Source organism: Rhinopithecus bieti, unplaced genomic scaffold, assembly GCF_001698545.2.
Source record: "Rhinopithecus bieti isolate Rb0 unplaced genomic scaffold, ASM169854v2 scaffold_56806, whole genome shotgun sequence".
Classification (NCBI taxonomy): domain Eukaryota; kingdom Metazoa; phylum Chordata; class Mammalia; order Primates; family Cercopithecidae; genus Rhinopithecus; species Rhinopithecus bieti.
The window spans coordinates 2351905-2379454 of NW_016823424.1; the positions used below are offsets into that span (position 1 = coordinate 2351905).

Consider the following 27550-nt stretch of genomic DNA (forward strand, 5'->3'; position numbering starts at 1 on the left):
TTTTTTTTTTTTTTTTAGACGGAGTCTTGCACTGTCACCCGAGCTGGAATGCAGTGGCACGATCTTGGCTCACTGCAACCTCCGCCTCCCGGGTTCAAGAGATTCTCCTGCCTCAGCCTCCCAAGTAGCTGGGATTACAGGCGCCTGCCACAATGACCAGCTAATTTTTTGTATTTTTAGTAGAGACAGGGTTTTACCATGTTAGCCAGGCTGGTCTTGAACCCCTGACCTCGTGATCCACCCGCCTTGGCCTCCCAAAGTGCTGGGAATTACAGGCATGAGCTACCATGCCCGGCCTCGCCTTAGATTTTTTAAGTCTTCTCAAATGTGTACATTCAGAACTAAGTATATTCAAGTGTAGTCTGATTTGCATAGAGAATGACATTTTCTTCATTCAGACTTTGCTTTTAATGAAACCTGATATCAGTGATTTTGGCAGCTGTAACACACTGTTTGTCTCTTTGAAATAGACTTTTTTAAAAAGCCTAGTCATTTCTCACTGTCCTGTGCCATTTTTGTTGTTTATTTTTTGTTCTAAGCTTATGACTTTATATTTATCCTTATTAAATATGATCCCCTTAAATTTAGCCTCCTGTTCCAGCCACTTAGAATTACTTAAAAAGTTGATAATGGCATACAGGGTGTTTACTTTCCCATCCCAGATTCCTGTCATTTGCACATTTGATGATCCTCCTTTCCATATTCTCATCCAAGTCATTTATAAAAACACGTTGCAAAGGACAGGTTACTCTGGGCCCCGTTGCATACTACTGAGCCTTCTTCCAGATTTATCTGCAACTCTTTAGGTACAGTTGTATAATTATCTGTGAAGCCACTTTCAAGTTAAAAAATTCATATTTTTTCACTTTGCACAGTGATATCAAGAGAGATTTTATTTTATTCCTTGCTGAAATCCAGATACTATATTTATGCCTATAGCATTTGCTGGCCTAACCATATAAAAAAAGGAAAATGGAGTTTGGTTATGGCTTCTAGATGTTCCTGATACTAGTTTTTATTAATGAACTATTCTTTTAGTAACCTATTCTGCAGTTTTGCTTGCCCTGCACATCACATCAACTCTAGTATAAGGTACGGAGAATATAGTCTCCCTTCTTTTTGAAAATTGTTTCTGCAGGCTGGGCATGGTGGCTCACGCCTGTAATCCCAGCACTTTGGGAGGCTGAGTTGGGTGGATCACTTGAGGTCAGGAGTTCGAGACCAACCTGGCCAACATGGTGAAACCCCATCTCTACTAAAATACAAAAATTAGCTGGGCGTGGTGGTGCATACGTGTAATCCCAGCTACTCAGGAGGCTGAGGCAGGAGAATTGCTTGAACCCGGGAGGCAGAGGTTGCGGTGAGTTGAGATCGCACCACTGCACTCCAGCCTGGACAACAGAGTGAAACTCCTTCTCAAAAAAAAAAAAGAACAGAAAAGAAAAGAAAATTGCTTCTGCAGACACACAAAGCTAATGTGATATTTGGGATTGTTAGAATCATGAGACTTGTCTGGGTTTCCAAAGTGTCACGCATGGGTCTCATCTGCAGATTCTTCAAGTTCTCTGGTGTAGAATTCATCCAGGCATTTTTTATTCATTTAGACAGATAGGCACTCTTTGACAGTCTCCTTATTTATCTTGGTCAGTAATCTAGTTTTCCTAATATTTCTTCTTTTCTTTCTACTTTCAAGATGATTTTTCTTGTCAGAAAAGATAGAAGAAAAACAGGAATTGAGATGTTTTGTCTCTGCTTTATATTAATTAGTAATATGCCATTTACATCAAAGAGTGGGCCTGTGTCTTCCTTACCTTTTTTGCAAGTCTCAGCACATTCTGGGCTTCAGCTTCAGCTTCCTTCTTGGTGACACATCAGTGCAATTTTTAAAAATAGTTTCTTTCTTTTTATATATGTTGTGTATGTCTGTCTAATTCTGAGTTGATTGGTGAGCTTTCCAGCTAGTCTCTTTAGATAAGCCCCTTCTTTTTTCCCCCATCTATCTTAAATAATGAGATTGCCAGAATTTCATTTTTGAGAACCTCAATCCTGTTGTCTTCCCTTTTAGCATCTCAGACTTAGGTCCTGTCTTTAGCACCTCAGCCTTAGGTCCTGTCTCCTTGACTGGTTGAAGCCTGTTCTCAGAGTCTAGTTGCTGCATCTAGCTGTGCCCCTTGCTCTTCTGCCTGCCTATCTGCCTTGGTTGTTTTCTTTTGAGGCATCCACTACTTCTTTTCTGATCAATTTCTTCTTATTCAGATTAGGTTCCAAATTATAATTCTACTCATTTCGTCTACCTTCTGGAAGATAGAATAATTAGCAAGGCAAATTTAAAAAATCTTATATGCTGCTTTTTAGTTGTATGAGATTTTTCCGTAGCAGAAATCTTTTATCATCGCTGGCTTTATGGTAAAATCACAGGGCCATCTGTCCTTGCCAGGTCTCCTCCCTGATTTGACCTTACATCCTTCCCACAAATCCCAGAAAATCAGTCTATTTTCTTAAAGTTGTTATGGTCAATTGTTTGCTGGATATTTTTTGTCTTTTGAAGCTGGCCTTAGAGTAGAGTGTAGTCTCTTCAGCTGTTGCCCTTTCATGCTGTAGCTAACATAGGGATGTTAGCATGCTTTTGCTTCAAATGCTTTATTCTCGTTTAGTGGAAGCTAAATGAGGGTTACAAATAGGAAAGCTGAAGTTCATGACATCTTATTGTGCCAAGTTAGCTTCTAAGTTCCTTAGATGCTATCTACTGCCTTTCTTACTCAAGGTAACACTCTTCAACCCTCTCCTCCCTTTTCTAGGCTCTTTCTAGAACAGGGCATCTCAAACAGCTGGTAGGCCTGAAGGAAGAAAGCTAAACCACAGTTACGAATTAGTAGAGACCATTCAGGGGCTGCCCTTTCTCAAAAGGGTAATTTATGTGAAGCAGCTCTTTGTGGAATCTTAGTTACATTCAAGAAAGATCACTCCTGATATTGCTTCTATTCCTCTTCCTTTCACTCAGTTGCTTTCTGCTATGACTTCATGCTCAGGTTTGGATTTCCATTTAGGAGTATACATTTTTAACATATACTCAACTTATCCTTTTAACAGGTGTGATTTCTGTGTCTTTTTTTTTTTTGAGATGGAGTCTCGCTCTGTCACCAGGCTGCAGTGTAGTGGCGCGATCTTGGCTCACTGAAGCCTCCGCCCCTGGGTTCAAGCAATTTTCCTGCCTCAGCCTCCTGAGTAGCTGGGACTACAGGCGCACACCGCCACGCCCCGCTCATTTTGCTTTTTTTTTTTTTTTTTGAGACAGTCTCGCTCTGTTGCCCAGGCTGGAGTGCAGTGGCGCAATCTCGGCTCACCGCAAGCTCCGCCTTCTGTGTTCACGCCATTCTCTTGCCTCAGCCTGCTGAGTAGCTGGAACTACAGGTGCCCAACACCACGCCCGGCTAATTTTTGTTGTATTTTTTAGTAGAGACAGGGTTTCACCATGTTAGCCAGGATGATCTCTATCTCCTGACCTGGTGATCCGCCCACCTTGGTCTCCCAAAGTGCTGGGATTACAGGCGTGAGCCACCGTGCCCGGCCAATTTTTGCATTTTTAGTAGAGGTGGGATTTCACCATGTTGGCCAGGATGGTCTTGATCTCCTGACCTCAAGTGATCCACCCGCCTCGGCCTCCGAAAGTGGTGGGATTACAGGCGTGAGCCACCACGCCCAGCCTGTGATTTCTGTATCTTTATATTTTGATCAGAGATAGGGTAAGATCAAAAATTCCAAAATGATTATAGTGTATATAGTGCTGAGTATTGTGGTGAATGCAAACAACCTGTCAAAGGATAGAATTATAGCAAATTTAAAGGATCTCAGTTGGCTTTCTTTGTGATTCTAGAATTGAGTAAGACATCATTCCATAAAATATAGTAATGTTCCAGTGAGCTGAGCAGAAGAGGTTAGACAGAAGGGCTAAAGGAAGCAGAAGCAAAGAACAGTGTATTAGTTACTTTTTCTTGTAAGGCTAGGAGAGGGAGAGAGAACAATAGAGAAATAACTGATTGATTCATGTGGAGGTCAGAGTGGAAGCAGGTGCGAGAGGGTCCCGCAGAAGAAAACATGTCTGCCAAAGTGTTTGAGTCCATGGTAAGTTTGGCTTGACCTTAGCTGTTGCAGGAGGCATGTGAACTCTGCCTTATATAATGTGGATGCTGGGCACAGAGCTGTCATCTTTGACTGATTTCAGGACAAAAATGACAGGACATTGTGGTAGGGGAAGGGACTCACTTTCTCATCCCATGGGTACAGAAACCAATTATCTTTGACTGCCTTTCTCCACCACATCATGTACCAGTCATCACTGGTAGCAAAGATTTACAGAATGTCAACATCACACTGCGCATCATCTTCCCGCCTGTCGCTAGCCAGCTTCCTGCATCTTCACCAGCATCGGAGAGGCCTATGATGCGCGTGTGCTGCCGTCCATCACGACCGAGATCCTCAAGTCAGTGGTGGCTCGCTTTGATGCTGGAGAAGTAATCACCCAGAGAGAGCTGGTCTCCAGGCAGGTGAGCATCGACCTTACAGAACAAGCAGCCCCATTTGGGCTCATCCTGGACGACGTGTCCTTGACATATCTGACCTTTGGGAAGGAGTTCACAGAAGCGGTGGAAGCCAAACAGGTGGCTCAGCAGGAAGCAGAGAGGGCCAGATTTATGATGGAAAAGGCTGAGCAGCAGAAAAAGGCGGCCATGGTCTCTGCTGAGGGCAACTCCAAGGCAGCCGAGCTGATTGCCAACTCACTGGCCATGGCGGGGGACGGCCTGATCGAGCTGTGCAAACTGGAAGCCGCGGAGGACATTGCGTTAACAGCTCTCACGCTCTTGGAACATGACCTACCTGTTGGCAGGGCAGTCCGTGCTCCTCCGGCTGCCCCATGAGGGCCTACCCTGCCTGCACCTCCGCAGGCTGACTAGGCCACAGCCCCGATGATTCTTAAACACCGCCTTCCCCCCACACCCCAGAAATCACGGTGAAATTTCATAATTGGCTTAAAGTGAAGGAAATAAAAGTAAAATCACTTCAGAACACTAAAAAAAAAAAAAAGAAGAAAAAAAAAATAACTGATTGGGCCAGGTGGCTCATGCTGGTGATTCTAGCACTGTGGGAGGCTAAGAGAGAAGAGCTTGAGCTCAGGAGTTCAAGACCAACCTGAGCAATATGATCAGACCCCATCTCTACAAAAAATTTAAGAATTAGCCAGACATGGTGGTGCACACCTGTAGTCCCAGCTACTTAGGAGGCCGGAGGATCCCTTGAACCCAGGAATTGAAGGCAGCAGTGAACTTTGATCACGCCACTGTACCCCAGCCTGGGTGACAGAGTGAGACCCCCTCAAAAAAGAAAAAAAGAAAAGTGGCTGGTTGATTAACATCAGGCTACTTCAGGCTACTATTTTTGTGTGAGGATTAAAGCAGAGAGAACTTTATTATCATGCTGTTTGAAGATTTAAACTGTCCTGTTTGGGACATTAGGTGTTCTGTCTCTCCTGATTTCTTAGAAGATAAGATAGCTTAGTTTAGGTTTAACAATGTAGAACAATGTAGAATGACTCCATTTTTATTTTTAGTCTGCTTTGTTGGGGCCTACCTAGTATAGGAGTTTAGTGGCCTCCTATAGTTTTTATTTAACAAAACAAAAGTATACATCATATCAGTGAATATTTGCTAAGAACAGGAAAGAGAAGTCTTCCTTTCAAATAGCTTATGGTTCATTGAAATTAATTAATCCAGGCACAGTGGCTCATGCCTGTGATCCCAACACTTTGGGAGAAGAGGTGGGAGGATTACTTGAGGCTTGGAGTTTGAGACCACCCTGGGCAACACAGCAAGACCTCCATTTCTACAAAAAATAAAAAATTTTAAAAAATTAAAGAAAAAAAAAAAGAAATGAACTAAATGCATAAAGCAATCAGAAAATACAATAAAATGTTAAATTATACATTGGCAGCAGTTACTTAGAATCTACCAGAATGGGTTTGGGTTTTCCTTATCTAAACTCACCTCTAAGGAAGAGGAGCAGACTTGGATTTCCAAAACCGTTTCTTTCTGGATGCACTTGTTTTTGTTTTGGTATAAATAGGGACCTAGAATTATATTTCCAGTGACCTTTAGCCTCTATCTTTAGGAATGTGGAACTGAATGGTACTTTTGCTCCCACAGCAGACTAAAATAAATGCAGTATAGCAAGATTATGAATAATTGAAATATGTTTGGGGCTTTTAGATCTTAAACTCACTGATGAGGAAATATAGTCTTGTGTATTTGGTTTGGCTGTACTGTTTCGAGTTAGTTTTAGGGGTAACTTTGAGAATCAGTTTTAGAATTCTAGCCCCAGATGACAGTCCTTTGCCTAGTCATGGGTTAGGTGTAATGCCACATGATCCTGAGAAGACTAGGAATGGTTGCTGTTTATTAACCTTGGTTGGTAGTGATACTTGAGAAGAAAAAATAGCCACCCTACATTCATAAAGGTTGAACTGTTGCTATGTTTCAAAATCCTATTTGTCTTGATATCTGGTAATCTTTACTAATCTTTTAAGGAATCATCAGATGTGATGTATTTGAGAATGATAAGACAGTAAAGGCTTCCAAATGCTAACACTGTGTTAAGTTTTGTGGTGTTTTACTTTATTTTCTATACTTTTTGTTATGAGAGCACTGGTAACTTCCTGATCTTGAGAAATAAAAGAACTAGAACAGAGTAATTTTTTAGAAAACTCTGTTTCCACAGTTGTAAATAGTCTCAAGGGAACAATATGTTTCATGTGGAAAAAAATTAATATGGACAGGAAGAAGGATTCCCTCAACATTCTCCACTCTTAACTCATATGAGCAAAGCCTAAGGAAAAGAAAGTGCCTTTTATGTTTCTGGCCATTGAAATATTTTTTGACGATGAGAAAACTGTTTCACAGGCCGGCTGTGGTGGCTCACGCCTGTAATCCCAGCACTTTGTGAGGCTGAGGTGGGCAGATTACCTGAGGTCAGGAGTTTGAGAACAGCATGGCTAACATGGTGAAACCCTGTCTCTACTGGAAATACAAAAATTAGCTGAGCATGGTAGCAGGTGCCTGTAGTCCCAGCTACTCGGGAGGCTGAGGCAGGAGAATCACTTGAACCCGGGAGGCAGAGGCTGCAGTGAGCCGAGATGGTGTCACTGCACTCCAGCCTGGGTGACAGAGGGAGACTCTGTCTCAAAAAAAAGAAAAAGAAAAAAAGAAAACTGTTTCGTGAAAACTGGTTTGCATCAAACTATTTGCATCTTACTGGATTCAAATAATAACATATTATTGTTATTCAGACATCAACAGAAAGAAAAATTTTCTTCTCTTCCACCCCTCCTTTTTTTAGTGTTCATGCCAGTAAATTTGTATTATACCTGTGTGTGAAGTCAATAATCAGAACATTTGCTACTTGTTTTATTTTCCAGTAATAATTTATAATATTGTCTGTAAAATTCACAAGAGTGTAGTCAACTTTCTGTCAATAGTGTCTTTGCCTGAAGGTAGTGACCCTGTTAGCTGATGTATTGGGGAAAATGTGTGTACTGGTGAGGGATATAGGTACATATAAAGAATTGCTTTTTCATCTGTGAATGGTTAAAAAGAAGTATTTTCGTCTCTTTATAAGCTTAATATTTAAATTATAGGTAAAGGTTTGAATGTATTCCATTTTGAACATGGGGAATGTTAACAAGAATCTCTGGGCTGGGTGAGGTGGCTCACACCTATAATCCTAGCACTTTGGGAGGCCGAGATGTGCGGATCACTTGAGGTGAGGAGTTTGAGACCAGCCTGGCCAACATGGTGAAACCTTGTCTCTACTAAAAATACAGAAGTTAGCCGGGCGTGGTGGCATGTGCCTGTAGTCCCAGCTACTTGGAAGGCTGTGGCAGGAGAATCGCTTGAACCCGGGAGGTGGAGGTTGCAGAGAGCCGAGATCGTGCCACTGCACTCAAGCCTGGGAGACAGAGCGAGACTGTCTAAAAAAACAAATCCCTGGATTCCTGACTTCTAATCTTTTGGGGGGAATTTTTTTTTTTTTTTTTTTAGATGGAGTCTCACTCTGTCTCCTGGGCTTCAGTGCAGTGGTGTGATCTCGGCTCTCTGCAACCTCCACCTCCCGGGTTCAAGCAATTCTCCGGCCTCAACCTCCTGAGTAGCTGGGATTACAGGCACGCGCCACCACACCTGGCTAACTTTTGTATTTTTAGTAGAGACGGGGTTTTACCACGTTAGCCAGGCTGGTCTCAAACTCCTGACCTCAAGTAATCTGCCCGCCTTGACCTCCCAAAGTGCTGCGATTATAGGCGTGAGCCATACTGTGCCCGGCCAAGGGAATCTTAATTGTTTCTTTTATTTCATGTGCCCTGTTCCTTTTCTTTTGTACCCAGAAGTACTCTGTGGCCTATGTATATTTTTTCTTTTTTTAAAAAAACTTTACTGTGGAAAATTTCAAACATATACAAAGTAAACAGAATTATATGATGAACCCTCTTATACTCATCACCTTGCTTTAACAGTCATCAACATGTTACTACTCTTTTTATCTTTTTTGTTTTTTTCAGACACAGTCTCACTATGTCGCCCAGGCTGGAGTGCAGTGGCACAATCTTGGCTCAAGCGATTCTCGTGCCTCAGCCTCCCACATAGCTGGGATTACAGGTGTGTGTCTCCACACCCAGCTAATTTTTGTATTTCTATTAATAGTAGAGATGGGGTTTCACCATGTTGGCCAGGCTGGTCTTGAACTCCTGGCCTCAAGTGATCCACCTGCGTTGGCCTCCCAAAGTGGTGGAGTTACAGGCGTGAGCCACCACACCTAGCCCTCTTTTATTATTTTTACTTCTACCTATTCCCCATCTTCTATTCAATAAATTTTTTTTTTAGGTAAAATTCATTTACAGTGAGATGCAAAAATAAGCTGTTAGAGTTACAACTGTGTAGCAGACCTATCATAGTATAAAACATATTCATCTCCCTACAGAGTTCCCTTATATACCTTCCAAGTCATCCCCTGCCCCACCAGGAAACCATTGTTCTCTTCGGCTCTGCCTGTTTTAGACTGTCATATAAACAGAACCATGCATTATGCATTCTTTGTGTCTGACTTTTTTTGTTGAGCATTATATCTGTGAGATTCATCCATGTTACATTACTTTGTTTCACTGAGTAGTTCATTGTATGGATATATCATGGTTTGTACATCCATTCTCTTACTCATGAACATTTAGGTTCTTTCCAGTTTTTTTTTTTTTTTTTTTTTTTTTTTTTTTTTTTGAGACAGAATCTTGCTCTGTTGCCCAGGCTGGAGTGCAGTGCCACGATCTCGGCTCACGGCACCTCTTGCCTCCTGAGGTCAAGTAATTCTCCTGCCTCAGCCTCCCAAGTATCTGGGACCACAGGCCTGCACCACCACACCCAGCTAATTTTTGTATTTTTGGTAGAGACGGAGTTTCACCATGTTGGCCAGGCTGGTCTCAAATTCCTGACCTCAGGTGATCCACCCACCTCAGCCTCCCGAAGTGCTGGGATTATAGGTGTGAGCCACTGCGCTTGGCCTAGTTTTTGCTTTTATGCTGTGGACGTTTATAACAAGTCTTGGGTGGACTTATGTTTTCATTTTTCTTTGATAAGTACCAATGGGTGGAACTGCTGGGGTCAACAGATGCCTGATTAATTTAAAATTTTTTTAATTAATTTTTTTTTTTTTGAGATGGAGTTTGGCTTTTGCTGCTCAGGCTGAAGTGCAATGGCACCATCTCGGCTCACCGCAACCTCCATCTCCCGGGTTCAAGCAATTCTCCTGCCTCAGCCTCCCGAATAGCTGGGAATACAGGCATGCGCCACCACTCCTGGCTAATTTTGTATTTTTAATAGAGACACGGTTTCGCCATGTTGGTCAGCCGAGTCTCGAACTCCGGACCTTAGGTTATCTGCCCGCCTTGGCCTCCCAAAGTGCTGGGATTATAGGCATGAGCCACTGCGCCTGGCTGCATGTTTAATTTTATAAAAAATTGCCAAACCTTTTCCTAAAGTGTTTATGTCATTGTACATTCCTACTGACAAAGGATGAGAGTGTGGTTTTACATTCCTACTGACAAAGGATGGATGTGTGTCTTTGGTTTGCAAGTTTAGATAAACTGATAGATACAAAAAGCTTTTTCTTAGAGGAAATGGCTTGTAGGAATATCTCAATATTAGTTGTTATTCCCCAGAATGTAAGATGACCTTGAAATATATACTCGTTATTGATTTGTCCTTTTCATGTGGCTTCTAAGGAATTGTAGAAGTTATTTTAGTCCTTATAGAAAATCAGCTGATATGGTTATACAGGTAGTACAGTTGTTGCCTTTCTGAGAACAAAGACATTACTGAGTGTCCTAGATTTATACATTTTAGAACTCTGTTTATAATTTCCAGAGTCCTTTTAGGAACTCCTGTCTATGATTCCTAGAAACATTCTCTTTTTTTTTTTTTTTTTTTGAGACGGAGTGTCTCTCTGTCCCTGGGGCTGGAGTACAGTGGCCGGATCTCAGCTCACTGCAAGCTCCACCTCCCGGGTTCCGGCCATTCTCCTGCCTCAGCCTCCGGAGTAGCTGGGACTACAGGCGCCCGCCACCTCGCCTGGCTAGATTTTGTATTTTTTAGTAGAGACGGGGTTTCACCGTGTTAGCCAGGATGGTCTCGATCTCCTGACCTCGTGATCCGCCCGTCTCGGCCTCCCAAAGTGCTGGGATTACAGGCTTGAGCCACCGCGCACGGCGAAACATTCTCTTTAACACTTAGTGGTTTTAGCAGTGAATATCTGTCTTCACCCACACTATTGTGGTCAGGGGGATATCACAGCAGGTAATCTAAATGGAATTGTTGGGGTGAAACTCCACCAAGGTGAGTAATGTTTATGGCTTTCCAAAGCATTGCAATTAAATTATTTAACAATAAACCTGCCTTTGCACAATTGCCAGATATTAATGTGAATCATTTGTTTTATTTTAGTGATGTCCTCGCATTGCCCATTTTTAAGCAAGAAGAGTCAAGTTTGCCTCCTGATAATGAGAATAAAATCCTGCCTTTTCAATATGTGCTTTGTGCTGCTACCTCTCCAGCAGTGAAACTCCATGATGAAACCCTGACGTATCTCAATCAAGGTTAGATGCTTCCTCATTCATTAGTATATTGCAGGCCTACAGTATTTATGAGTTTTTTTGTTTTTTTTTTTTGGGACAGAGTCGCCCAGGCTGGAGTGCAGTGGCACGATCTCAGCTCACTGCAAGCTCCGCCTCCTGAGTTCACACCATTCTCCTGCCTCAGCCTCCTGAGTAGCTGGGACCACAGGCATGTGCCACCACGCCCGGCTAATTTTTTTTTGTATTTTTAGTAGAGATGGGGTTTCACCGTGTTAGCCAGGATGATCTGGATCTCCTGACCTCCTGATCCGCCCACCTCGGCCTCCCAAAGTGCTGGGATTACAGGCGTGAGCCACTGTACCCGGCCATTTATGATGTTTTATTAGGTACACTTATATGTAAAAACTTAGATCTTTCTGGTGTGACCTATCAAACTAGAAATCCTACTTCAGAGATTTGAGTTCTAATGTCATACTTGATATCTATTACTAGCTTCTTTTGCTTAGCTGTCCATTTTTAGTTCCCAGCTTCCTCTTCCTAATCATGTTCCCTAGACCCTCCCATTGATTACTGTCTGAGAAGTATTACTCTACCTGGCTCTATTATTTACCAATTGTGTGGCCTTGGACAAGTTGCTAAAACTCTTTTAAGTTTCAATTTCTTTGTCTGTAAAATGGGATTGGTAATACCTTAGAAAGGTATATCAGTTAAATGAGATAATGTGTGACATACTTGGCACAGGGCTGAGCATCTAGTAAAGGCTTCTGGTTGTTGTTACTAATACTAATAATATTATTATACTATTGTATATTCAACCAACTGAATTTTATTCTTTCTGAATCTAGCAAAGTTAAGTTGTGATGAATATAATATGTAATTACTTTTTCTTCTAGGACAGTCTTATGAAATTCGAATGCTAGACAATAGGAAACTTGGAGAACTTCCAGAAATTAATGGCAAATTGGTGAAGGTAAAACGAATAAATCATTCTTCTGTACAATATTTTTTTATTAATTCTTTTGTGATTTAAAATTTTTGTTTTTGTTGTTAATGTTCTTTTGCTTCCAAGGGCTTGATGGTATCTCTTGCGTGCCATAATTTGTTGGCAGAGCGGTAAGCTGATGTGTTATTTCTTTGGGGTCAGAGTAGGCCCCACTATTCACATGAATTTTTCAGAGCTGCAGAAATAGAACGCTTACCGCTCCCTGTCCAGGGTAATCACCCCTGGCTCAGTGAAGTTCTTTTGGAGTAAAGTAACCTCCTTGAGGTCTTTAGACAAGCCTGAGTGTCTTTTTTGATACTTAGTCTTATAGCGAGGAAAACAGAAGCTACTTTGATGAAGAGCAGTTCTCTTAGTCTATGATAATTCACAGCACAATTGAAACAGGAGTTTTGTCAAAAGGTGGTGGGAGGAATTAACAGACACTACTACAAAGTAAAAGTAACAAAAGGAAAGTTGATGGAAATAGGCTCTACCTACCCTCAGTGTTTACAGGTTGTATGGTGGGTTAGCAAGCAGGGCACTTGGTGAGTTTTTCATATACATCTGAAGAGCTAAGCCAGATAAGCCATGGCGTAACAGAAGAGGCATGCAGCAATGCTTCATATGGGAGTCCTTTATGCCTACTTACCATCGGACTGAAGTTTAAGCCAAGTTTTAAATATGATACCAGTTAACTATAAAGATTATATCCGAGAAATTGGCTGGGTACGGTGGCCTACACCTGTAGTCCCAGCACTTTGGGAAGCTGGGGCGGGCAGATCACTTGAGGTTGGGAGTTTGAGACCAGCCTGACCAACATGGAGAAACCCTGTCTCTACAGAAAATACAAAATTAGCCAGGCGTGGTGGCGCATACCTATAATCCCAGCTACAATCCCCAGCTACTCAGAGGCTGAAACAGGTAGAATTCCTTGAACCGAAGGCGAGGTTGCCAGTGAACTGAGATGGTGCCATTGCACTCCAGCCTGGGCAACAAGAGGCGAAATCCGTTTCAAAAAAAAAATAGGCCGGGCGGCGGTGGCCTCCAAGGCCTGTAAATGCCCAGCACCTTTGGGAGGCCCCCGAGACGGGCCCCGGATCACAAGGTCACGGAGATCGAGACGCATCTGGCTAATACGGTGAAACCCCGTCTCTACTAAAGAATACAAAAAACTAAGCGTGGCGACGAGGCGGGCGCCTGTTTTAGTCCCACTAGCTTGGGAGGCCGGAGGCAGGAGAATGGCGTGAACCTGGGAGGGCCCCGGAGGGCTTGCAGTGAGGCTGAGATCCGGCCACCGGCACTCCCATGCCTGGCCGACCAGAGCCCAGACTCCCGTCTCCAAAAAAAAAAAAAAAAAAAAAAGATTATATCTGAGTAATTATAAAATTTTATCCTGAAATAGCACTTAGTATGGTATGGGTTTTAGAGTGAAGCAGATCTTAAGAAAAATAATTTTAGATTGTGTTTAGAAACCAACTGGCAGTGAGTCCTGCTAGTTTTTGTCAGCACTGATTTTCAAGAGGTCCTGTTATCATTTGATTTTGTTGTATCCTTTTAGAGTATATTCCGTGTGGTGTTCCATGATAGAAGGCTACAGTACACTGAGCATCAGCAGCTAGAAGGTTGGAGGTGGAACCGACCTGGAGACAGAATTCTTGACATAGGTGAGTTAAGAGAATCTATTGCCTAGGAAGTGCCTTTAGCTATGGACCGAGAGTTGGTTTTCTTTATTTGACATTTACCTTGATTCATATGCTTGTGAAGCTCAATTAGTATAAACCTTGAAAGTATTTATTAAGCATAAAAAATTTTAAGAAATACAAGTTAAAATGATACCAAAATTGAAGTTGAAAGTATAAACACTTTAGTTCCATAGCAACTATAGGATGATTTTGTTGTTTTTTAAGTTGTGGTAAAATATATGTTACATAAAAGTTATCATTTTAAGCATTTTTAAGTGGATAGTTCAGTAACATTAAGTACATTCAAATTATTGTGTAACCATCACTATCATCCATCTCCAGAACTTTTCTTATCTGCAAAACTGGATGTCTGTACCTGTTAAACAACTCCCCATTCTCCCTTCTTCACAGCCCCTGGTAACCACTATTCTCCTTTCTGTCTCTATGAATTAGACTACTAAGTACTGCATAAATGAAATCATACAGTATTTGTACTTTTGTGACTGGCATTTTTCACTTAGCATAATGTTTTCAAGGTTCATGGTGTAGCATATGTTAGCATTTCCTTCCCATGTAAGGCTGAATAATATTCCATTGTGTGTATATACCACACTTTGTTTATCCATTCATCCCATAATGGGCACTTAATTTAATTCCATTTTTTGGCTATTGTGAATAACACTGCTATGAACATGGATGTACAAATATGTGTTTGAGTCTCTGCTTTTAATTCTTTTGGATGTATATCCAGAAATGGAATTGCTGGGTCATATGGTAATTCTACCTTAAATTTTTTTTTAGAAACCACTATATTGCTTTCCACAGTGACTACACATTTTACATTTCTACCAGCAGTACTCAAAGGTTCCAGTTTCGGCTGGGCGTGGTGGCTCATGCCTGTAATCCCAGCACTTTGGGAAGCCAAGGTGGGCAGATCAGGAGGTCAGGAGATTGAGACCATCCTGGCTAACACAGTGAAACCCCGTCTCTACTAAAAATCCAAAAAAATTAGCTGGGCATGCTGGCGGGCGCCTGTAGTCCCAGCTACTCAGGAGGCTGAGGCAGGAGAATGGTGTGAACCCAGGAGGTGCAGCTTGCAGTGAGCTGAGACCACACCACTGCACTCCAGCCTGGGTGACAGCGCGAGACTCTGCTGTCCCCCCCCCAAAAAAAAAAATTCCAATTTCTTCAATCCTTGCCAACACTTGTTGCTTTCGTTCTTTTTTTTTTTTTTCTCCCTGAGACGGAGTTTCGCTCTTGTTGCCCAGGCCTGAGTGCAATGGCGAGATGTCAACTCACCACAAGCTCCGCCTCCCAGGTTCAAGTGATTCTCCTGCCTCAGCCTCTGAGTAGCTGGGATTACAGGCATGCGCCACCACACTCAGGTGATTTTTGTATTTTTAGTAGAGATGGGGTTTCAACATGTTGGCCAGGGTGGTCTCAATCCCCTGACCTCTTGATCTGCCTGCCTCAGCCTCTCAAAGTGCTGGGATTACAGGCGTGAGCCACTGCACCTGGACTGTTGCTTTCTATTTTTTGATAATATCCATCCTGATGATTGTGAAGTGGTATCTCATTGTGGTTTTGATTTGCGTTTCCCTGGTGATTAGTAATGTTGAGCATCTTTGCATGTGCTTATTGGCCATTTATATATTGTCTTTCTTTCTTTATTTTTATTTATTTACTGATTTATTTATTTTTTGAGATGGAGTCTCCCTCTGTCGCCCAGGCTGGAGTACAGTGGCATGATCTCAGCTCACTGCAACTTCCACCTCCCGGGTTCAAGCAATTCTCCTGCCTCAGCCTCCCGAATAGCTGGGATTACAGGGGCCCACCACCGCACCCAGCTAATTTTTGTGTTTTGGTAGAGAGGGAGTTTTGCCATGTTGGCCAGGCTGGTCCCAAACTCCTGACCTCAAGTGATCCACCCGCCTTGGCCTCCCAAAGCGCTGGGATTACAGGCGTGAGCCATGGCTCCTGGCCCGCCATTTATATATTTTCTTTGGAGAAATGTCTGTTCAAGTCTTTTGCCCATTATCGAATTGGATTGTTTTGTTTTTTTGTTATTGAGTTGAAGGAATTTCTTTTTTTTTTTTTTTTTTGAGACGGAGTCTTGCTCTGCCGCCCAGGCTGGAGTGCAGTGGCCAGCTCTCAGCTCACTGCAAGCTCCGCCTCCTGGGTTCACGCCATTCTCCTGTCTCAGCCTCCCCAGTAGCTGGGACTACAGGCGCCCGCCTCGTCGCCCGGCTAGTTTTTTGTATTTTTTAGTAGAGACGGGGTTTCACCGTATTAGCCAGGATGGTCTCGATCTCCTGACCTCGTGATCCGCCCGTCTCGGCCTCCCAAAGTGCTGGGATTACAGGCTTGAGCCACCGCGCCCGGCCGAGTTGAAGGAATTTCTAAAATATTCTGGATATTAACCCCATAGCAGATATATCATATGCAAATATTTTCTCTTATTCTGTGGGTTGCTTTTTTACTATGTTGATACTATCCTTTGATGCACTAAAGTTTTACATTTTGAGGTGGTCTAATTTATCTAATTTTTTTTAATTGCCTGTGCTTTTGGTGCCATATCCAAGAAGTCGTTGCCAAATTCAGTACCAAGAAACTTTTCCCGTATGTTTTCTTCTACGAGTTTTATAGTTTTAGGTCTTATATTCAGGTCACAGATCCATTTTGAGTTCATGGTTGTATATGGTACAAGGTAAGGACCCAACTTCATTCTTTTGCATGTGGATACCCAGTTTTCTCAACACCGTTTGTTGAAAAGACTGTTCTTTCTCCCACTGAATGGTCTTGCACCCTCGTCAAAACTCATTTGACCATATATTTGAAAACTTATTTCTAGGCTCTCTATTCTATTCCATTTGTTTATATGTCTAGCTTTATGCCTATACCTCACTATTTTGCTAAGTGTAGCTTTATAGTAAGTTTGGAAGTTGTGAAGCATGAGACTTCCAACTTTGTTCTTTTTCAAGATTGTTTTGGCTGCTCAGGATCTGATATTTTGTTATACGTTTGTAAAGGGGGGCAGACTTTTTTCCCCAGCATGCTGAAAGTTCCTTCCTTTTTTTTTTTACTTATTTGTTTTTTGAGATGGAGTCTTGCTCTGTCACCCAGGCTGGAGTGCAATGGCGCGATCTTGGCTCACTGCAAGCTCCGCCTCCCGCATTCACACTATTCTTCTGCCTCAGCCTCCTGAGTAGCTGGGACTACAGGAACCCGCCACCACACCCAGCTAATTTTTTGTATTTTTAGTAGAGATGGGGTTTCACCGTGTTAGCCAGGATGGTCTCGATCTCCTGACCTCGTGATCTGCCTGCCTTGGCCTTCCAAAGTGCTGGGATTACAGGCATGAGCCACCGCGCCTGGCCAAGTTCCGTCATTTTAGTAGTGCCTGAGAACCAGTCACTGAAGTGGGAGTTCTGATATTAGAAGCTATGTCTCTCGGTTTGCAGTTATGTTTTGTCTTCCTACGTTGCTACGCAGAGTAGAATTTGTTTTTCCTAAGTCATAGGGTATAAAGGAAAGATCTTCACAAATACCTATGCAGTCACTTTTCCTGGTATCTGCATATGTATTTGTGAAGACCTGTAAACATAGTTGTTAAAAAAAAATTAACTACTACTAATTTTACCTGAGAAAACATTGGTTCTCATGCAGTGATCCTGATATCTGTATGATAAATTGACCTTAAGATGAGTCTAACGCAGCTAATACTGTGGAGTGGAACCCACTTGATGCTTTATTGTTTGTATCATTGATGCCAACATAGTAGGATAGTTATACCACAGTTCTGATAATACATATCACCTGCCCTTAACTCCCCGGTCTGATCGTTAATAGGAGAACTCAGGGAATGCTATTTGAATATCTGCTATGTGGAATGGAAAGAAAAGTTCTACTCAGACCCATTAATTCTTGCTTCCCTTTTAAGTAAAGATTTGTCACTCTGTTACAGGATTATTTGATTACTTTGTAAGTCAGCATCAACCTTCCTTTTTTTTTTTTTTGAGACAGAGTCTCGGTCTGTCACCCAGGCTGGAGTGCAATGGCATGATCTCGGCTCACTGCAAACTCTGTCTCCTGGGTTCAAGTCATTCTCATGACTTGTGCATTTGTAACAAGCCTCCTGAGTAGCTAGGATTATAGGTATCCACTACCACGCCCGGCTAATTTTTATACTTTTAGTAGAGATAAATTTTCACCATGTTGGCCAGGCTAGCCTTGAACTCCTGACCTCAAATGATCCACCTGCCTCGGCCTCCCAAAGTGCTGGGATTACAGGCGTGAGCCACCACACTTGGCCTGCATCAATCTTTATGTTAAAATTTTCCCACTTCCATTCGTGATATAATGCTTTCTACTTTCATGTAGACACTCTGCTGCACCCCTTCAATAGCAATCCTCTTAATGTGCTTTTGGCAATAAAACTAATTTTAAAACTGTAGTTGAAACAGATTATAAATTACAGTTTTCATGATAGTGTAGACTTAATCCACCTTAAATAGGATTTTAGCAAATTAAAAGGAAACTGCCTTTAAACTGCCATATTTTAAGCTAGAAGGAGGATACTGAACATTCCCAACACAAAGAAATGGCAGATGTTTGAGACAATGAATATGCTGATTACCCTGATCTGATCACTATGCATTATATGTATTGAAATATCCCTATATAGCCCATGAATATGTACAATTATTGTCAATTTAAAAATGATTTTTTTGTTTTTTGAGACAGAGTCTTGTTCTGTCACGCAGGCTGGAGTGCAATGGCACAGTCTCAGCTCACTGCAACCTCCGCTTCCCGGGTTCAAGCAGTTCTCCCTGCCTCAGCCTCTCAAGTAGCTGGGATTACAGATGCCTGCTACCACACGTGGCTAATTTTTGAATTTTTTAGTAGAGACGGGGTTTCGCCATGTTGGCCAGGCTGTTCTTGAACTCTTGACTTCAGGTGATCCGCCCACCTTGGCCTCCCAAAGTGCTGGGATAACAGGTGTAAGCCACAACGCCCGGCCTAAACATTTTTTTTTTTTTTAATGGAGTCTTGCTCTGTCACCCAGGCTGGAGTGCAGTGGTACGATCTCGGCTCACTACAATCTCCGCCTCCCAGATTCAAGCCATTCTCCTGCTTCAGCCTCCTGAGTAGCTGGGATTACAAGCATGTGCCACCACGGCCAGCTAATTTTGTATTTTAGTAGAGACGAGGTTTCACCATGTTGGTCAGGCTGGTCTCGAACTCCTGACATTGTGATCTGCCACCCTTGGGCCCCCAAAGTGCTGGGATTATAGGCGTGAGCCACTGCACCTGGCCAAACAATTTTTTTAATTGCCATATTTTAAAAACTTTTTAAAGAGGAGAAAAGGTGCTCAGAAGCAAAGAACTTAAGCCAATTTAATCTAATCAAATATTTTCATTGACAAAGAGGAAATTTAAGGTGTGGGCTGGGCACGGTGGCTCAATCCTGTAATCCCAGCACTTGGGGAGGCCAAGGTGGCTGGATAACCTGAGGTCAGGAGTTCGAGAGGAGCATGGGCAACGTGGCGAAACCCCATCTCTACTAAAAATAAAAAAAAATTTGCTCGGCAAGGTGGCATGTTCCTGTAATCCCAGCTACTCAGGAGGCAGAGGCAGGAGGATCGCTTGAACCCAGGAGGCGGAGGTTGCAGTGAGCTGAGATGGTGCTACTGCACTCCAGCCCTCTACCACTGTACTCCAGCCTGGGCGACAGAACGAGACTCCATCTAAAAAAAAACACAAAGAAATTTAGGATGTGATATACAAAAATCTTAGTAGCTACGCTGAGTAATATAAGAATCAATACTTTCTCATTTAAAACTGGGTAGCCCTCAGAATTGTTCAATGATTACCATTTTGTTTCTCAGATATCCCAATGTCTGTGGGTATAATCGATCCTAGGGCTAATCCAACTCAACTCAATACAGTGGAGTTCCTGTGGGACCCTGCAAAGAGGACATCTGTGTTTATTCAGGTAAGGCGCTGCAGATAAAGTTCCAGTTTTGAAGAGCATCTCTTACTACCAGTTTATTTCTTAAAGGACAAAACATGTTAACTTTGAAATCTTTACAGGGTTCTAGCCTTACTGTCAAGCCCAGGCTCTTTAACCTGTGCCTGAGAGCATTGAGGAGTTTCTGAATTGCTCTTCTAATACCCCAGTTTATTTATTTGTGTCTCCCAAAATTGCTTGGTAATGGCTGCATAATATTTCATTCCTTGGTTGTACCATAATTTACGTAACAATTATTTGGCATTTAGATCAGCATAATTTTTTTTTTGAGACAGGGTCTCGGCTCTGTCTCCCAATCTGGAGTGCAGTGGTGCAATCTCGGCTCACTGCAACCTCCGCCTTCCAGTTCAAGTGATTCTCTTGCCTCAGCCTCACCAGTAGCTGGGACTAGAGGCACATGTCACCATGCCCGGCTAATTTTTGTATTTTTGGTAGAGGTGTCACCATGCTGGCCAGGCTGGTCTTGAACTCCTGACCTGAGGTGATCCGCCCACCTTGGCCTCCCAAAGTGCTGGGATTATAGGTGTGAGCCACCATGCCCGGCCTTGATTGGCCTGATTTTTTTACTATTATCTGTAATGTTATTTTGAACATCTTTATACTTAAAATTTGATTTGCGTACCTGATTATGTTCTTTGGGTAGAGTCCTTGAAAATCCTTATTTGTAATAATTATAATAACCAGTAGTTTATTGAGTATTTCACATGAGATAGTCACTATGTTAACACTTTGTATATATGATTTTAAGACTTTCAGCTATAATCTTAGTCAATCAGACAAGGTTCTTCTATTAAGATTCACCAGGCCAAGTGCCGTGGCTCACACCTGTAATCCCAGCACTTTGGGAGGCTGAGGCAGGCAGATCACCTGAGGTCAGGAGTTCGAGACCAGCCTGGCCAACATGGCAAAACATGTCTCTACTAAAAATGCAAAAATTAGCAGGGCATGGTGGTACATGCCTGTAATCCCAGCTACTTGTGAAACTGAGGCAGGAGAATTGCTTGAACTGGGAAGGCAGAGGTTGCAGTGAGCTGAGATTGTGCCATTGCATTCCAGCCTGGGCGACAAGAGCAAAACTTAGTCTCAAAAAAAAAAAAAATCACCAATCTTAGACTTTATGCAATAGCCAAGCAAACGTTTTTCTCCAATATTACTGTGAACTTTCATATTTACTATGTTCCCAGACTGGGTAGTGGCTCTTCTTTCTAAAATCTTCCTTAAAATTGAGGAAACTTTAACAGAAATCATTTCTCTCTCTCTTTTTTTTTTTTTTTTTTGGGGGGACGGGAGTCTCGCTCTGTTGCCTAGGCTGGAGTGCAGTGATCTTGGCTCACTGCAACCTCCACCTCCCGGGTTCACGCCATTCTCCTGCCTCAGCCTCCCGAGTAGCTGCGACTACAGGCGCTTGCCTCCACGCCTGGCTAATTTTTTGTATTTTTTAGTAGAGATGGGGTTTCACCTTGTTAGCCAGGATGGTCTCGATCTCCTGACCTTGTGATCCGCCCGCCTCAGCCTCCCAAAGTGCTGGGATTGCAGGCGTGAGCCACCGCGCCCGGCCAACTCTGTGTTCTTTGAAGCAGTTAATGAATTTAGTTTCTCCCAGCAGCTTTTGTTAGCATTAGATCTGTACTTGTATTTTGTTTGCATTTGTAAAGCATTTAAGTTTTTTCTATTTCCTCTATCAGATTGTAAATTCTTCAAGATCACAAAGAGGAAAAGTGTTTTTTGTAGGTATTCATAATGCCTAGTAAAGGTTTTGCTGTTAATAGTTGCTAAAAAAAAAAAATACTGCCAACTGGTTTGGCTAGCTAGTGGTACTGAAGCCTTGATGTTGTATTCTTTCCAGGTGCACTGTATTAGTACAGAGTTCACTATGAGGAAACATGGTGGAGAAAAGGGGGTGCCATTCCGAGTACAAATAGATACCTTCAAGGAGAATGAAAACGGGGAATATACTGAGCACTTACACTCGGCCAGCTGCCAGATCAAAGTTTTCAAGGTATTCCTGAGCAACGTGCTGGCCTTTGGATTCTTTTACCTTATTCTACGTTAACATTAGTTACCCAGTCAGAAAATCAACTTGTCTTATTTTTTTGAAAACTCAAAAAAAAAAAAAAAAAAAGTCTAAGCTAGAGTCATTGAAATAATTACCAAGATGCCTGGTAAAGAAATTTACATGGAGATGGTCATAGGATAATAGGAACTTGGAAAAGAGGGCTGGAGGCACGAACATGGATTCTCATTGAAAGCTCTTAAAGCCTATTGAAGTTACAAACTCTTGTAAAGCTCACAAAAATGGACTATTTTTGGTTACATTCATACTTGATCTTTTCTTATTTGGTCTTATTTATTTATTTATTTTTGAGACTGGGTCTCATTTTGTCACCCAGGCTGGAGTGCAGTGGCGCAATCATAGCTCAATCTTTTGGGCTCAATCAATCCTTCTGCCTCAGCTTCCCCAGTAAGTGGGTCTACAGGCATGTGCCACCACACCGGGCTAATTTTTGTATTTTTTTTTGTAGAGAGGGAGTCTTGCCATGTTGCCCAGGCTGGTCTTGAACTCCTGGTCTTAAGTGATCTGCCCGCCTTGGCCTTCCAAAGTACTGGGATTACAGGTGTGAGCCACTGTGCCCCAGCCAGGGTCCTATTTATTTTTATCACATGGATAAATATGTTCTCATTGTAAGAGATTGAATAATACAGAAGTATTCAGAGCAACACTGAAATTCTCCCTTTACTACTCTGATGCTGACCCCCCCGACAACCTCTTCCCAGAGGAAACCACTGTCATAATTTCGTAATTTCATATGTGTCTGTCTAGTTCCCTCTTCTTTTCTTTTCTTTTGAGTTGGAGTTTCACTCTGTCGCCCAGGCTCTAGTGCAGTGGTGCAATCTCAGCTCACTGCAACCTCCATCTCCTGGATTCAAGCGATTCTCATACCTCAGCCTCCCCAGTACCTGGGACTACAGGCACACACACCATGCCCAGCTAATTTTTTGTATTTTTTTTTGTTTTTTTTTTTTTTTTTTTGAGATGGAGTCTTGCTCTGTCGCCCAGGCTGGAGTGCGGTGGCCAGATCTCGGCTCACTGCAAGCTCCGCCTCCCGGGTTCACGCCATTCTCCTGCCTCAGCCACCCGAGTAGCTGGGNCCCATGCCCCGCTAATTTTTTTTTTTTTTTTTTTTTTTTTTTTTTTTTTTTTGAGATGGAGTCTTGCTCTGTCGCCCAGGCTGGAGTGCGGTGGCCAGATCTCGGCTCACTGCAAGCTCCGCCTCCCGGGTTCACGCCATTCTCCTGCCTCAGCCACCCGAGTAGCTGGGACTACAGGCGCCCGCCACCTCGCCCGGCTAGTTTTTTTTTTTGTATTTTTAGTAGAGACGGGGTTTCACCGTGTTAGCCAGGATGGTCTCGATCTCCTGACCTCGTGATCGCCCGTCTCGGCCTCCCAAAGTGCTGGGATTACAGGCTTGAGCCACCGCGCCCAGCAATTTTTTGTATTTTTAATGGAGACAGGATTTCGCCACATTGGCCAGGCTGGTCTTGAACTCCTGAGCTCAGGCAATCCGCCTGCCTCGGCCTCCCAAAGTGCTGTGATTACAGGCGTGAGCCACTGCGCCCAGCTCTTCTAGTTCCTTTCTATCCTTTTATACACACACATACATAGCTATATACATATTTTCTTTGACATATAAATGGGATTATACTATCTGAAATGTTTTGAGCCTTGATTTTTTTCAGTTAATTATGTGCTTTAAAGATCTTTCCATGTCCGTAGCTATAGATCGGATTCTTTTCAACTCCATCAAACAGAAACATTTAAATTTCCTATTTTCAAACTTAAAGTGATGTGTCTTGCCTTTACATCACTGCACATACAATTTTGTTTCATACGTGAATATTTAAGTTTTTAGAATCAATATTGTTGGGTCAAAAGGTGAGTACCTGAATTTAAAACAAAATGTTTCTCATTTCAGCCCAAAGGTGCAGACAGAAAGCAAAAAACCGATAGGGAAAAAATGGAGAAACGAACACCTCATGAAAAGGAGAAATATCAACCTTCCTATGAGACAACCATACTCACAGAGGTAAAAAGATTTCTTTTGGTGACAATTTCAGTTCATAATTTTAATCTTAAAATTCATCACTTCCAAACTGGTCAAAATTTTCTCCTAAGCAACATTCTCTCTCTCGCTCGCCCCCCCTTTTTTTTTTTAAACAAGAGCACAAGTCTACTTTTGTTTACTTTTCATTAGTTTAAATCCTTGAGGGACACAGTATCACATGGATTCTGTGTCCAGCGGCCTTAGCAGGAAGATTCCTTTAGAATTTGGCACGAACCATGCTGCTGTTTCTGTGTCCAAGTTATCTTTCCCCACATTACTCTGGTTTTGTTTGGTTTGCTGCATGTTACTGTGGTGTTCTTTGCTTTGTATACCTAAGCACATCTCTTGCCCAAATAGAATTCAGTTTCATCTTGGGCATAAACCACCTTCAATTTTAAGAAGAGCTGTGTGCTGCCTTTGGTTCTGGAGAACCCACTTATAACCAACAAAAATGGCCCGGGACCACAGTTTTCTAGACATGTTTCCTTTTAAAATTCCTATTCCCAGCAGGTCTCCACAGGCTCCAAGATGGTGGAAAGAGAAGCACTGTTCTCTGTTGCTTGTGGGAGTCTCTGAGGAATTAAGATTTACTAATCAAGATGTACTATTCAAGTAACAATGTTTTAGTCAAATCCTAGGGTCAAATGTGCTTGTTCATTATCTAACTTATCCTTTGTTTTTAGTGTTCTCCATGGCCTGAGATCACATATGTCAATAATTCCCCATCACCTGGCTTCAACAGTTCCCATAGCAGTTTTTCTCTTGGGGAAGGGTAAGTCTGGGATATAAAATTGGCTTATATTTGTCCAAAATATATATTCTTTCATTACCTGTTCATAAACAAGATCTTTTTTTTTTTTTCTTTTTTTTTGAAGCGGAGTCTCACTCTGTCGCCCGGACTGGAGTGCGGTGGCCAGATCTCAGCTCACTGCAAGCTCCGCCTCCCGGGTTTACGCCATTCTCCTGCCTCAGCCTCGCGAGTAGCTGGGACTACAGGTGCCCGCCACCTCGCCCGGCTAGTTTTTTTGTATTTTTAGTAGAGACGGGGTTTCACCGTGTTAGCCAGGATGGTCTCGATCTCCTGACCTCGTGATCCGCCCGTCTCGGCCTCCCAAAGTGCTGGGATTACAGGCTTGAGCTACCGCGCCCGGCCAACAAGATCTTTTTAAGTCAAGTACATCTATTTGGTCGTTCTTTGATGGATTTATATATTAACTGAGATTTGGAGTATCTTCAAAAGAGATTGAAAGAATTTTATATAGCCCTGTCTTCTCCTTGTGTTCTCCCCTCTCCCTCCTCCTCTTCTTTTTTTTTTTTTGAGACGGAGTCTTGCTCTGCTGCCCAGGCTGGCGAGCAGTGGCCAGATCTCAGCTCACTGCAAGCTCCGACTCCCGGGTTCACGCCATTCTCCTGCCTCAGCCTCCCGAGTAGCTGGGACTACAGGCACCGCCACCTCGCCCGGCTAGTTTTTTTTTTTTTGTATTTTTAGTAGAGACGGGGTTTCACCATATTAGCCAGGATGGTCTCGATCTCCTGACCTCGTGATCCACCCGCCTCGGCCTCCCAAAGTGCTGGGGTTACAGGCTTGAGCCACCGCGCCCGGCCACTCCTCTTCTTTTTTACCCCCACTAGAAAGTAGCATTTATGGTCAATTGTTAGTGGTTCAGGGACTGATGATCTGGGCTTTTTGCCTCTCCCTATTACTGCACATCTTGTGGTTATTTCACTTCCTGATCATAGTTGCACCAGATTTGGGAACTGGAAACAATTGTACAAACACTAAAATTTGTTTTGTTACTTGTTAGGAATACTTCTAACACCTAATTATTACGAATCTTTGAAAATTGAAGAAATAAGTTTGAAGATGATGGCTAAAATGAAGTTTTGGAATTATTTATGGGATACATTTAATCTTGCCTTATTATCTTTTACCATAAGAGATAATTGAAAGTTGGTACAGACACCTACTCCAATTTTAAAAAGTAGCTGTATTATATAGTCCTAGCATTTAACGTGTATTTCACATAACCATATTGAAACTTGAAATAGTTAGACTACCAAATGTGTGAGCATATTGTTTGGTTGCAATGTTTGTGTTTTTGGATTTATTTAGGCTCTATGTCTGACCTACTTTTTAAAGGATTTAATTAAGGTAGCTTAAATATTCAAAACGTAACAATTAAGAATAAAAGTAGGTATTAGTTGTAGAAGGAATACATATAACTAGGGCCCTAAGATAAGTTAATTACTATGTTCAAATACCAAATTTGAATTTTGCAGCTAAGGCTAAAAAAGAAAGAAGATCTTATTTTAAAAGAAAAAAAGATCTTAACATCCGCATAGATGATACATTCTACTTATAGGTAATTCCAAATATGATACAGAGTTTAGGAGTTGTGTTTAAAAATTTTTCTCTTCTCTTTGTCATGTACTTCATACTAGTGAAACTTTTCTTCCATAAAAGTAGGCATTAGGGAAGAGGGACAATTCATAGACAAAGAATGTATAAAGAAAACTGAGGCTGAGTGCGGTGGCTCACACCTGCAATCCCAGCACTTCGGGAGGCCGAGGCAGGCAGATCATGATGTCAGGAGTTCGAGACCAGCCTGGCCAACATGGTGAAACCCCAATTAGCGGGGTGTGGTGGCAGACACCTGTAATCCCAGCTACTTGCAAGGCTGAGGCAGGAGAATTGCGTGAAACTGGAAGGCAGAGGTTGCAGTGAGCTGAGATCATGCCACTGCACTCTAGTTTGGGCAAAGGAGTGAAATTCTATCTCAAAAAAAAAGAAAAAGAAAAACTGAGGGTGTGGCGATAACCCTTGGATCATAAATTAGGCAGCACCAATTTTTGAGACTGCATTAAAATAATTGTTTTTGCCGGGCACAGTGATTCACAACAGTAATCCCAGCACTTTGAGAGGCGGAGGCAGGTGGATCACGGGGTCAGGAGATCGAGACCATCCTGGCTAACATGGTGAAACCCCGTCTCTACTAAAAATACAAAAAAACTAGCCGGGCGTGGTGGCGGGTGCCTGTAGTCCCAGCTACTCAGGAGGCTGAGGCAGAAGAATAGTGTGAACCCGGGAGGCGGAGCTTGCAGTGAGCCGAGATCACACCACTGTACTCCGGCCTGGGAGAAAGTGCGAGACTCTGTCTCAAAAAAAAAAAAAAAAAGTTTTTTTTATTCTAAATGTGTGTGATCAAATAGCATTGCATAAATTTTCTTCCAATATTTTTCGTGTGTATGTGTGCATATTTGTGTATTTCCTACAGTAGTAATGTATTGATAAAATTTTTTATCCTGATATTTTTCATTTTATTTTAAAATTTTTTTCTTGACAATTATTCTTTCATAATTTTTCATCTTAGTAAATTTACGGTTAAATATTTTTATGCCATAATTTATCTCATCAGTCCCAACTTATTGAAATGTTGATATTTTCTTCAATTTCCTTAATAATAAAAAAATGTTGCTAATGACATAGTTTCTCCCCCTCCACATAAAGTATTTAGGTTAAACTAATAGAAAATTAAAGTATTGGGTCAAAGAATAAGAATGTTTTATGAGAGAGCACAGATTTTTTTA

At 42.2% G+C, this 27550-nt stretch overlaps 1 protein-coding gene and 1 pseudogene across 2 annotated transcripts in view; one reads left to right on the top strand and one right to left on the bottom strand.

Annotated features, from left to right (window-relative positions):
* Positions 1–27550, top strand: part of TFCP2 (transcription factor CP2) — an 83956-nt gene that overhangs the window by 44808 nt on the left and 11598 nt on the right. For both annotated transcript variants that reach the window (XM_017861479.1, XM_017861480.1), the window contains exons 2-8: positions 11034–11185; positions 12058–12134; positions 13705–13810; positions 19717–19823; positions 21706–21858; positions 23834–23944; positions 24646–24734. In XM_017861479.1, coding sequence (XP_017716968.1) covers positions 11034–11185; positions 12058–12134; positions 13705–13810; positions 19717–19823; positions 21706–21858; positions 23834–23944; positions 24646–24734 — 795 coding nt within the window. The remainder of the gene's footprint in view (positions 1–11033; positions 11186–12057; positions 12135–13704; positions 13811–19716; positions 19824–21705; positions 21859–23833; positions 23945–24645; positions 24735–27550) is intronic.
* LOC108521585 (60S ribosomal protein L35a pseudogene) lies at positions 24114–24528 on the bottom strand (annotated as a pseudogene).